Here is a 13,821-nt window from a genome sequence, read left to right as displayed (position 1 = left end):
TCTTATTAAAGCCTGACTCATAGCGAGGCTAAATATACGCCGCATTATGAGGGCACGCACACGCGTACAGCGGGATAAACACACGCTCGAAAGCAGAGGTGCCCACAAATGCATTCACACACACAAACTCAGGCCTGTCGAGCTGAAGTTCCTGCTTTGGTGCAATAAAAAAGCACAAGGTCTTAAGCTCTTAACGCTTCACGCAAACACGATGACGTCGAGAGCCGTATGTTTGTTGACTTCAATCTGATGTGACGGGCTGACTGTGTGACGGAGCAATCAATAACCACGAGTGAATTTCTCGAAGGTTAGCACGGCACTGTGATGAGTGGTTTTTGGTTTTTTTTCCCCTTCCTCCTTGGGATAAATTTAGTCTGTCCAGAAAGCATCTGCAAGCATCTCTTTCAAAATGAAAATTCTTTTTGTGGTCCCTTATGCAAGCAGCCTTTGAAGAATGTTGCATGCATGGTGTACTCTGTGTATGTGTGTGTGTATATGTGTATATGTGTGTGTGTGGTTATGAAGAGGCTGAAAGGGGAATTTGGACTCATTTAGCAATGATCTGAGTAGTAGTCAATGTTTGTAATTTCGACCAAGATTGATAGCTCAACACTTTTCTGGGCGCCAAGAAAGCGTGAAACGTGCACAGCCTGAGATTCGAGGACAGCAGATAGTTAAACACTCCCGCGGCAGAGAGGTTTATAATCTCCGCACGGCTGTTTGCACTTCTGCTTTTTGAACGGTAAATATTGAAACAGGAGTGCCTCGAGGCTGCCATCGATATACTTTGTTCTGTGTAAATCGACAGACAGGCTGAAAAACATTTACTAACACACACATGCCAGAGGAAAAATAAAAAAGGAAAAAAAAACCCTTCAAGCTTTAAACTACAACTCCTACGTGTTCAGCCACTGACACAGAGGAAGCACTTACCATGGAAAGTAGTTGATTCGTACCCTGTTCTTGTAAATGCCTATTCCGGAGGACATGACCCCGATGAAAATGTCAGTGTTGCTTTGATCCTGAAATCATGAATCAGGAAAGAGCAGAGAGATCCAGATGATCAATAATGAGCATGTACATAGCTGCCAACATTCCGAAATTGTAAATAGTAATACAAGGTTGGGTACTGAGTCTTGGTGGGGGGTCGGGGGGGTGAAGCCCCCCCGCCACCAAAACTTTCTAGCAAAACTACCCTGAAAAATCACACTAAAACAAAATAGTTTGACAAAATTTATTCTACAAACTCAACTATCATCTTACATTAATTTGCAAAGTTCTTTTCAACAATGTATGAAAATAGTCAGTGAATCAGGCAAAAACTTCAAACAATGCAATTGGCACATATAACTTTTGACAAAGTACACATTAGAGCCCTGCACTCCCGCGGGACTCGCGGGACCCGCCGCAAAGCAGTGCGGCGCGCGACAAATTTTGAAAGCTCATTGCGGGCGCGGGCGGGACCGGAAGTGCACATATGCAGGTGCGGGCAGGAGCGGGAGTGCACATATGCAGGCGCGGGTGGGAGCAGTGATAAGCTGCAGTCCCGCTAACTAAAAACGTGTTTTAAACAGGTTACACAGTGACGGTAGGCTTGACTCAATGCTATCCCAGAAATCCTTCCTGTAATATGCAAATTTGGCTGTCCAATCAGAGGCGGCCAAATTTGCATATTACAGGAAGGATTTCTGGGATAGCATTGAGTCAAGCCTACCGTCACTGTGTAACCTGTCTCTCTGATTAGAGTTATAGACTAACTCAAGCAGTAAATCACTTCACTCATGGTACAAAGCAAGCCCATTCACTTTTTTATGCTGATCAGAGAATTACAATGGTTTCTCATGTGACAAAAATGTGCGATTCGCGATTAAAATCTTTAATCGCTTGACAGCACTTATTATTATTAGAGACACTACATGCTGAATTCAGAAACAAGGTAAATAATAACAAATGTGAATGTGAGCTGTAGATATTTATGCTCAAATCCACTCAAAGTAGGGGGCGGGGCACCATCACGCTGTGTCAAGACAAGAACTTTCCTGAGAAATAACGCGAACGTCTGCATCATGCGGGATTTGCGGGCGGGAGCGGGACAAAATATGGCAGGCGCGAGCGGGAACGGGACTGAAAATCATAATTCTTTGTGGGCGTGGGCGGGAGCGGGACTGAAAAATCATAATTCTTTGCGGGCGCGGGCGGGAGTGGGACTGCACAATGCGGGCGCGGGCGGGAGCGGGACTGAAAAATCCGACCCGCGCAGACCTCTAGTGCACATTAGAGAAATAGACTAGAGCTTACTCAGTCAACAGCTGATGTTATTGCACCACATAAATGTCTCACCGACACGGAGCACAAAACGCGTAGTGATCGCCCTTACTTGACTTAGAAATGAAGGGAAACTCCTCTCGGTACGAGTCCTTGAAGCGCTGGCCCTTCCCCTTAGCCATGCTTTCTTTAGAGATTAGTACTACGCTACATCTTCATAACAAAAGCTTGAAACGCCATGCTTTGTTCAGAAACTTCGTGAACAAAGGCCAGACGATAGCGTGCCATGGATGATCTAATAGCATCATTGATTGGCTGAGAGAACATGCAATAGCCAATGAAATTTGGCATAGTATCTGCTGCTTGACGGTGGTGTAGTGGTTAGCGCTGTCGCCTCACAGCAAGAAGGTTCTGGGTTCGAGCCCCGTGGCCGGCGAGGGCCTTTCTGTGTGGAGTTTGCATGTTCTCCCCGTGTCCGCGTGGGTTTCCTCCGGGTGCTCCGGTTTCCCCCACAGTCCAAAGACATGCAGGTTAGGTTAACTGGTGACTCTAAATTGACCGTAGGTGTGAATGTGAGTGTGAATGGTTGTCTGTGTCTATGTGTCAGCCCTGTGATGACCTGGCGACTTGTCCAGGGTGTACCCCGCCTCTCGCCCGTAGTCAGCTGGGATAGGCTCCAGCTTGCCTGCGACCCTGTAGAAGGATAAAGCGGCTAGAGATAATGAGATGAGATGAGATGAGATCTGCCGCTTGGAACGAAGCGGTGTTTTATCAAATACGAATCCCACCGGTGATAGACTTTGAAAATGATTCATGAAAATTGGCAAAATCGTATTTTATTGTAGTAAATTCGTATTTTCGTAATCAAAACGACAAATCGTAGTAAATACGATTTATTCGTAGTAGTTGGCAGCTATGCATGTACACTACCGTTCAAAAGTTTGGGGTCACCCAGACAATTTTGTGTTTTCCATGAAAAGTCACACTTTTATTTACCACCATAAGTTGTAAAATGAATAGAAAATATAGTCAAGACATTTTTCTGGCCATTTTGAGCATTTAATCGACCCCACAAATGTGATGCTCCAGAAACTCAATCTGCTCAAAGGAAGGTCAGTTTTATAGCTTCTCTAAAGAGCTCAACTGTTTTCAGCTGTGCTAACATGATTGTACAAGGGTTTTCTAATCATCCATTAGCCTTCTGAGGCAATGAGCAAACACATTGTACCATTAGAACACTGGAGTGAGAGTTGCTGGAAATGGGCCTCTATACACCTATGGAGATATTGCACCAAAAACCAGACATTTGCAGCTAGAATAGTCATTTAGCACATTAGCAATGTATAGAGTGGATTTCTGATTAGTTTAAAGTGATCTTCATTGAAAAGAACAGTGCTTTTCTTTCAAAAATAAGGACATTTCAAAGTGACCCCAAACTTTTGAACGGTAGTGTATTCACACATCAGGCAGGTCCTCACACTATACAGCAACCAAACAGTTTCTGATTGGCTGGATTAGACAATTTTAACATGTTTGGCAGTTTCTGTGCGCTTAGGAAGACTGAGAATAGTGCAGCGATACTCCAGCTCAACACAACAGGGCGGCCTAATGTATCGTTTTTAATCATCATTGCAATATGCAACATTGTACGGATATTGTGGAGTGGTTAGCACGGTCGTCTCGCAGCAAGAAGGTTCTGGGATCGAGCCCAGCGGTCGACGAGGGCCTTTCTGTGCGGAGTTTGCATGTTCTCCCTGTGTCTGCGTGGGCTTCCTCCACAGTCCAAAGACGTGCAGGTTAGGCTAATTGGTGGCTCTAAATTGACCGTGAATGGTTGCTTGTTTTTAGGTGTCAGCCCTGTGATGACCTGGCGACTTGTCCAGGGTGTACCCCACGTCTCGCCCATGGTCAGCTGGGGTAGGCTCCAGCTTGCATGCGACCCTGACCAGGATAAGCGGTTACGGATAATGGATGGATGGTAAGGATATTGTACAACCAACCAACATGAAAATAAATTCTCAAATTTGTTTTATATTCTTTGAGTACTCTGATAAAAGTGCCTCATCTCATCTCTCATCTCATTATCTGTAGCCGCTTTATCCTTCTGCAGGGTCGCAGGCAAGCTGGAGCCTATCCCAGCTGACTACGGGCGAAAGGCGGGGTACACCCTGGACAAGTCGCCAGGTCATCACAGGGCTGACACATAGACACAGACAACCATTCACACTCACATTCACACCTACGGTCAATTTAGAGTCACCAGTTAACCTAACCTGCATGTCTTTGGACTGTGGGGGAAACCGGAGCACCCGGAGGAAACCCACGCGGACACGGGGAGAACATGCAAACTCCGCACAGAAAGGCCCTCGCCGGCCACGGGGCTCAAACCCGGACCTTCTTGCTGTAAGGCGACAGCGCTAACCACTACACCACCATGCCGCCATAAAAGTGCCTTTTGGGCAAATTTTAAAACAATTCGAGAAAGTTTTAAAACAATCCAGAGAATGAGGCGGGGCACATGCAGCCCCACCCCAATCCCAATCCTAATCCCATTCCTAATCCGTAGGGCTTGGCTATACATGTAGCACCACACATAATGCGGCACAGCTATACGTACATGTAACTGTGTTCCTAACCCTATTCCTAACCATAACCCTTGGGCGGGGCTACACATGCTCTGCCTCATTTTCCAGGCTACAACTGGGTGTACTTGAACAATTCTGCCTTTTACAAACATCTCCATGACATCACAGATTTTCCAGTTAAGCATTATTTTAATTAATTAATTAGGGATGTCCTGAACTTTACTATAAAATATTCACCCATTATCTGTAACCGCTTATCCTGTGCAGGGTCGCGGGCGAGCTGGAGCCTATCCCAGCTGACTATGGGAGAGAGGCGGGGTACACCCTGGACAAGTCGCCAGATCATTGCAGGGCTGACACATATACCCCTTTTCCACCAAATCAGTTCCAGGGCTGGTTCGGGGCCAGTGCTGGTGCTGGTTCACAACTCGTTCAACTTGTGAGCCAGCTGAGAGCCAGTTTGCTTTTCCATAGCTCGCGGTGCTAAGGGAAGCCACGTCATTACGTCGCTGTATACGTCAGTTACGTCATTGTATTGAGGTATTTCACCCACGTGACCAAGTCATGTGATGCTGCCATTTTGGACGGCACGGCTCGAATCAGTTTGAATGCGAGGAAGGCGACAAACGAAAAACATAAAAGAAAAAGGAGCGAGATGCAGAAAACACCTTCACTATCCAGCGACGTAGGGCATTTACAGGGCGAGCAGAAGGAGAGGTATTTGCAAAAATTGAGGTTAGCAGGCTTAGAGAACGACGTTTACCTGCTTCCACCAGGATTGTTCACTGACGTACGGAAGTACACGAAGCCCTCGTCTTTACCTGACTTCGGCCCACATGATCTGTATACCTATGTCGTTAAAAACCCATCGCCATACACAGGTATTGATCTGAAAGCGTATAAGAGTTTGGATGCCTACAAATATTTTGTGTCAGGCTGGGTAACATGCCTACATCAGCGGGTCGTCCCTGGAGCCGGTGGTCGCCATCTTATTACAGCTAAGGTTTGTTCACATTTTCATTTACTTTCGGTCCTCAGGATGAACAAAATGTTATTAAATGTCATTGAAATAACTTCTTAGTCTGTTGAGACATGGCCCGTTATAAATTTGCTGTTACCAGACAATGACCAAGCACTGTATTATTAGGGTTGGTGTAGTTGTAGTAGTGTATTAGCAACTAGCTGTTAGCACTAGCTAATGTCAACAACATCATAGCTGGTATGTTACTGTAGCAATGTTTACGTTCAGTCATTTGGATGACTGTTAAAACCTTTCAGTCTCAAGTTTTTCCTTTACTGGATTTACTAGTTTACTGAGCTAGCGCGCTCGGGCAATCTGGGAGCTAGCGCGCGCTAGCCGGCCGCCGGCTTGCCCGAGCGCGCTAGCCGGCCGCCGGCTTGCCCGAGCGCGCTAGCCGGCCACTGGCTTGCCCAAGCGCGCTAGCTTAGTAAACTAGTAAATCCAGTAAAGGAAAAACTTGAGACTGAAAGGTTTTAACAGTCATCCAAATGACTGAACGTAAACATTGCTACAGTAACATACCAGCTACTGTTGTTGACATTAGCTAGCTTGACGTTCAAAATGGCGGACACCGGGGCGTCACGTGACCCTGTGATGTCAGGTGAAATACCTCAATACGTCAGTTACGTCGCTATGTCTGCGTAAACCTTGGCGCGAATATTGAAGCAAAAACAACACGGAAGAAGCAGCAGCAGCAACAACAACAATAGTAATAATAATAATAAATGACTTCGCGTTTGTACAGCTGCTGCTTCTCGTTGCTTAAAAATGGCGATCTTTCGCGGTCTTGTTATTGTTGTTGGTCTTAACAACTCCGCCCCCCGCTGACGTAAGCGGTTCTTTCCTCTGGCCCAGCAGAGAGTTGGTGCTAGCCTGGAACCGGTTTTTCTGGCCCCAGAGCCAGTTCTTTGTCAGTGGAAACAGAAAACCCGGTTCCAAACTAAGCACTGGCCCCGAACCAGCCCTGGAACTGCTTTGGTGGAAAAGGGGCAATAGAGACAAACAACCATTCACACTCACGGTCAATTTAGAGCCACCAATTAGCCTAACCTGCATGTCTTTGGGGGAAACTGGAGGAAATCCACACAGACACAGGGGAGAACATGCAAACTCCACACAGAAAGGCCCTCGCTGGCCACTGGGCTCGAACCCAGGACCTTCTTGCTGTGAGGCGACAGCGCTAACCACTACACCACCGCGTTTACTATAAAATACGCCCTTGGAAATGTTTACTGGAGATTTCATTAGCCCAATTCTATGTGCTTATGAAGCCACTTCCCACACGCAGCTAGTATTAAAGTGCTACGATAAAGAAAAATGCCACCCTGAAATATTTGTCATGTGCTGAGAGAGTCTGGTGCTAATTTGTTATTTGGAGCTGCCTTTTTCGTTATTCCCGTGAGAAATCAGAGGGCACCAGATGTTCTGATGTCACAGGGAGACGTCATTGGAGCTGTTTCAATCGCATTTACTGAGAAAAAAAAATACATCTCCGCTCTTAAACGTAAGTGATGAGTCAAAATTTCACTGTTAAGGATATTTTTTCACTTACAGTAATATTCAGTCGTGAGAATATACACATATTAGAGACAGCAAGCACCGGAGCTCAACGTTTCAAAATGCAATGCACTGACTCACAGATACTGTGTCTCAATTCACATACTTCTGCACTTACACTTGCTATTTTCAGTGAAGACGTTCGTTCACACTGACAAGTACGGCAGCACATATGGTGCACTATGAATACTCATAATGGTCAAAACGCTGTGTGTGAAACTCTGGACACTTTTCACCCTCAACGACCGCCATCTTAGCTACGTAGCGACAAGGGGGAGGGACCACTAACCCATTTTCAGCCAGTTGGAGGACGGCACGTTGTTGATGCCGACTTAATTTCGATGTTTTACGTAAAACAGGCGGCACACACAAGCGAGGAAAATGAAAAACACCTTCATTTTTAGGAGGCGAGCAAAAGAAGCCGGCAGATATTTTGGTGGGTGGTGCGACAATCACAGCCAAATGTTGTGATCGTCATGTCCGGTAAGTGCACAACTTACCGTGTTCGATTTGAGACAACACTACTGTGTCGAAATTCACACACTACACGAGTAAGCACATAGTGTCCACAGTGTACTAATGGAAGTATCCAGACTGAGACGCAACTTAGAGGGACTCGGCTCGGCCAATTAGCTGAAGTGCATGATGGCACTTACAGTGATATTAACCTGACTGTTGAAGGTTTGGAAGCTGAACTGTTTGAGGAGGTGAGAGAGCTGGCCAGACTAAAGGACTAAAGAGCTGCTGCATCGCTTTCTTTATGTAGTGATGAAGCAAACGCTACAACCCACTGGCATTTTGGGTCGTGTAGGAAACCGTTAACCAAGGTAAACTAACGGATCAACTCATCTCATCTCATTATCTCTAGCCGCTTTATCCTGTTCTACAGGGTCGCAGGCAAACTGGAGCCTATCCCAGCTGACTACGGGCGAAAGGCAGGGTACACCCTGGACAAGTCGCCAGGTCATCACAGGGCTGACACATAGACACAGACAACCATTCACACTCACATTCACACCTACGGTCAATTTAGAGCCACCAGTTAACCTAACCTGCATGTCTTTGGACTGTGGGGGAAACCGGAGCACCCGGAGGAAACCCACGCGGACACGGGGAGAACATGCAAACTCCGCACAGAAAGGCCCTCGTCGGCCACGGGGCTCGAACCCCGGACCTTCTTGCTGTGAGGCGACAGCGCTAACCACTACACCACCGTGCCGCCCTACGGATCAACTTATGGCCCTTTTCCACTACCCTTTTTCAGCTCGCTTCAGCTCACTTCAGCCCGACACGGCTCGCGTTTCGACTACCAAAAACCAGCACGACTCAGCTCGTTTCAGCCCTGCTTAGCCCCTAAAACTCGCACCGTTTTGGGGTAGGGCTGAAGCGAGCCAAACCGTGCCGACTGAGGCTGGGGGCGTGAGCAGACACTCCCCTGTGCACTGATTGGTGAGGAGGAGTGTCCTCACATGCCCCCACACGCCCCGCGAGCACGCTGGGATCTGTAAACACCGCAAACCCGGAAGAAGAATAATTACGAATTACGAGAATTTCTGAAGCCTTATGCGCCTCGCCTCATCTATACGCTCTTGCCAGTATCTGTCCGCGTTGTCAAGCCACAGCACCAAGACCAGCAACACTAACGACTCCATGTCCTCCATGTTTATTGTTTACTATTCAGGTCGTGAGACTACCGCTTAAAAGCTCACTGAATCAGTGACATACAGAGCATCGTGGACGAGTTCGCGGAGCGCAAGGCTCGTCGTATGCCCTTCAAATAATGCGCGCAGTAGGCTATTGATGTTTTATTATGAGCCATGTACAGTATGTCGCCGAATGTTTTTTTGTTTCTGAGTTACATGCTCGTTTGAAGGACTTAATGTACAAAATAACATAGTTGCACCCCGGAGTGTTGAAATTGGTAAACACAGTGCATTCAGTGAGGTTTGCACCGCCCTCCTTTTATTTCTGACTCTTCCTGTCACCGTTGCAACCTCTGAGCGCTCATTCGTATGCCCTTCAAATAATGTGCGCAGTATAGGCTATTGATGTTTTATTATGAGCCATGTACAGTATCCTAATGTTTTTTGTTTCTGAGTTACATGTTCGTTTGAAGGACTTGATGTACTAAATAACATAGTTGCACCCGGTAGTGTTGAAATTGGTAAACACCGCAGTTGCGGACATTTTGTAACCTAAAATGATGTTATGATAAGCTTTAATAAAGGGTCTGGTCATTTGCCCCGCCCCCGGCCCGGCTCTGACTTGTTCCGCCACTGTCACTGATGTCACTGTTTGCGCTGCTTAACGACATCACATGACGTCCACCCACTTTCGCTAACTCCACCCAATGTGTCCACCCACTTCCAGCCAGCACGGTTCAGCGCGGTTGTAGTCGAAATGCAACTCCAACAGCCCCACTCAGCTCGACTCAGCTCGACTCGGCTCGACTCGGCACGGCACGGCTCAGCCACGTTTGTAGTGGAAAAGCGGCATTATTAATGAAAAATATTAAAACAAGACGATTCAGAATTCCGTCACAAAATAAATCCAGGCTGCCACGAAAGATCACATATTTCACTCAGAGTGGCTTTTTTACTCTCTTGCTCAACATTTTCTTTTTACCGGTGTCGTCCCAGTGATCATTGACCTCAATCAGCCATGAACAGCATGGGCAGAACGGTGGTGTAGTGGTTAGCGCTGTCGCCTCACAGCAAGAAGGTCCTGGGTTCGAGCCCAGCGGCCAACGAGGACCTTTCTGTGCGGAGTTTACATGTTCTCCCCGTGTCTGCGTGGGTTTCCTCCAGGTGCTCTGGTTTCCCCGACAGTCCAAAGACATGCAGATTCGGTATAATGGGGCCACTATAATTGGTGCAAACTGGAGTGGTTTCCCAGCCATAATGTATGTACAGTACATATATATCTTGCTATGGCAAAGCTAATTAAATCTAAAACATCTTTAACAAACGTTCTAGTTTCCTTACAAGCGTCTCTAAACGTCTCCAGACTGAGAACGTCAAATGGATAATGCCAGTGAGTAAGCACTGAGGCCTTTTTTCCAGCTTAAGTCTCAACATCACAACATATCAACAGCTCACTGGTTCGGGAGTAAGGCCAGACTAGATCTGCTGCTTTGTTCTATCCACATTCACTGGATATCAGCAATCGAGAGCTCTGATTGGCTACTCTACTACCAGGCTATCAGCTCATATACTGTGAGTAGAGAAAAACAAAATGGCGGAGCGTATTGTTGAACCAACCGAGGACAAAACAAAAACTCTACTCGAAAAGTCTGAAGCTTAATTTTTTCAATAAAATGTGTTTTCAATGATCGACTGTTGATGTAAATCTTGTCATGTATCTTCTTCTTCTGGCTGCTCCCGATTAGAGGTCGCCACAGCGGATCTTTCGTCTCCATTGCTCCCTGTCTTCCACATCCTTCTCTATCACACCTTGCCTCTCTCACCACATCCATGTATCTCCTCTTTGGCCTTCCTCGTTTTCGTTTGCCTGGCAGCTCCGTCCTCAACATTCTCCTTCCAACATGCTCTGCATCTCTTCTCAGGATGTGCCCGTACCATCTCAGTCTCATCTCTCTTAGCTTCATTCCCAAGCTCTCCACATGTGCTGTCCCTCTGATGTGCTCGTTCCTTATCCTGTCCAACCTCCCATCGCAAACCTTAACATCCTCAACTCCGCCACCTCCAACTCGGCCTCCTGTCTCTTCGTTAAGGGTACGGTCTCCAATCCGTACATCACAGCTGGTCTCACTACTGTCTTATACATCTTACCTTTCACTTTTGCTGGGACTTTCCTATCACAAATGACTCCCGGAATCCTTCACCTCACTATCGCAGCCCCCATTTTCCTGCACAGTTGACCCCAGGTACTTGAATTCACCAACTTTCTTTACCTTGCATCTTCACTCCACTCTCATCCCCATTCTCATTGATGCACATGCATTCTGTTTTGCTCCTGCTCACCTTCATTCCTCTTCGTTCCAATGCATACCTCCATCTCTCCAAACCCAACTCAACCTCCTTTCTACTTTCACCACATATCACAACATCATCCGCAAATATCATGTTCCATGGTGACTCTTGCCTCGCTTCGTCCGTCAAGCTATCCATCACTATGGCAAACAAGAAAGGACTCAAAGCAGATCCTTGATGGAGTCCCACCTTCACCTTGAACCATTCAGTCGTTCCAACTGCACACCTCACCGCTGTTTCACTGTTCTCAGACATGTCTTGCACCACTCTAATATACTTCTCATTCACTCCACTCTTTCTCATACAATAGCATAACTCATCTCTCGGCGGTCTATCGTATGCCTTCTCCAGGTCTACAAACACACAATGTAGCTTTCTCTGGCCTTCCCTGTACTTCTCCATTCACATTCTTAAAACAAAAATTGCATCCGACGTGCTCTTCCTTGGCATAAACCCGTACTGCTGTTCACAGATTGCTACCTCTCTTCTGTGCTGTGCTGGCGGCGTGGGACTTCTTTCCGTGCACCTTTTGGTGGGACTGTGGCTGCTACACCATTGGAATGACATCCTGACCTCTATTTGGTGGACTTTTTTTTGTTCCTTATAATTATAAAGCGACCTTGGGTTTTGAGAAAGGCGCTATATAAATAGAAATTATTATTATTATTATTCTGCATAAAATGTCTGAACATTTCTGACAAGCTACGCGCGATATTTATGTCTGTTCTACACAGTTCGCAGTGTGCGTATTCATTATCCTTCTTACTGGATATTATACACGGCCATTCAGTTGTATACCGCAGGAGAAACCCTTGGGATCTTTGTTTTACTTGTCCCGACGCTGAGCGTTTCATGTTTTCAAACATGTTCTATTGATACATCACGCTGGCAACACATGAGTGAAAATAGCGTGGACAAAAACACGGTATCTGCGCGTGCACAGGACACATTCACTCGGTGATCTGCACACACAGCTGTTCTGCCAGCATCTTATCTACATTTACAGTGGTGCTTGAAAGTTTGTGAACCCTTTAGAATTTTCTATATTTCTGCATAAATATGACCTAAAACATCATCAGATTTTCACACAAGTCTGAAAAGTAGATAAAGAGAACCCAGTTAAACAAATGAGACAAAAATATTATACTTGGTCATTTATTTATTGACGAAAATGACCCAATATTACATATCTGTGAGTGGCAAAAGTATGTGAACCTTTGCTTTCAGTATCTGGTGTGACCCCCTTGCGCAGCAATAACTGCAACTAAACGTTTCCGGTAACTGTTGATCAGTCCTGCACACCGGCCTGGAGGAATTTTAGCCCATTCCTCTGAACAAAACAGCTTCAACTCTGGGATGTTGGTGGGTTTCCTCACATGAACTGCTTACTTCAGGTCCTTCCACAACATTTGGATTGGATTAAGGTCAGGACTTTGACTTGGCCATTCCAAAACATTAACTTTATTCTTCTTTAACCATTCTTTGGTAGAACGACTTGTGTGCTTAGGGTCGTTGTCTTGCTGCATGACCTACCTTCTCTTGAGATTCAGTTCATGGACAGATGTCCTGACATTTTCCTTTAGAATTCACTGGTATAATTCAGAATTCATTGTTCCATCAATGATGGCAAGCTGTCCTGGCCCAGATGCAGCAAAATGGGCCCAAACCATGATACTACCACCACCATGTTTCACAGCTGGGATAAGGTTCTTATGCTGTAATGCAGTGGTTTCCTTTCTGCAAACATAACGCTTCTCATTTAAACCAAAATTCTATTTTGGTCTCATCCATCCACAGAACATTTTTCCAATAGCCTTCTGGCTTGTCCACATGATCTTTAGCAAACTGCAGATGAACAGCAATGTTCTTTTTGGAGAGCAGTGGCTTTCTCTTTGCAACCCTGCCATGCAGACCACTGTTGTTCAGTGTTCTCCTGATGGTGGACTCATGAACATTAACATTAGCCAATGTGAGAGAGGCCTTCAGTTGCTTAGAAGTTACCCTGGGGTCCTTTGTGACCTCGCCGACTATTACACACCTTACTCTTGGAGTGATCGTTGTTGGTTGACCACTCCTGGGGAGGGTAACAATGGTCTTGAATTTCCTCCATTTGTACACAATCTGTCTGACTGTGGATTGGTGGAGTCCAAACTCTTTAGAGATGGTTTTGTAACCTTTTCCAGCCTGATGAGCATCAACAACGCTTTTTCTGAGGTCCTCAGAAACCTCCTTTGTTCGTGCCATGATACATTTCCACAAACGTGTGTTGTGAAGATCAGACTTTGATTGATCCCTGTTCTTTAAATAAAACAGGGTGCCCACTCACACCTGATTGCCATCCCAATTGATTGAAAACACCTGACTCTAATTTCACCTTCAAATTAACTGCTAATCCGAGAGG

At 46.0% G+C, this 13,821-nt stretch overlaps 1 protein-coding gene across 4 annotated transcripts in view; it reads right to left on the bottom strand.

Annotated features, from left to right (window-relative positions):
* ptpn4a (protein tyrosine phosphatase non-receptor type 4a) overlaps positions 1-13,821 on the bottom strand; it is a 252,672-nt gene that overhangs the window by 72,413 nt on the left and 166,438 nt on the right. For all 4 annotated transcript variants that reach the window (XM_060929322.1, XM_060929318.1, XM_060929319.1 and 1 more), the window contains exon 10: positions 934-1,022. In XM_060929322.1, the coding sequence (XP_060785305.1) occupies positions 934-1,022 (89 nt within the window). The remainder of the gene's footprint in view (positions 1-933; positions 1,023-13,821) is intronic.

Source organism: Neoarius graeffei, chromosome 9 (assembly GCF_027579695.1).
Source record: "Neoarius graeffei isolate fNeoGra1 chromosome 9, fNeoGra1.pri, whole genome shotgun sequence".
Lineage (NCBI taxonomy): Eukaryota > Metazoa > Chordata > Actinopteri > Siluriformes > Ariidae > Neoarius > Neoarius graeffei.
Note: the sequence above shows the minus strand (reverse complement) of the source record. Positions and strands in the feature narration are given on the sequence as shown.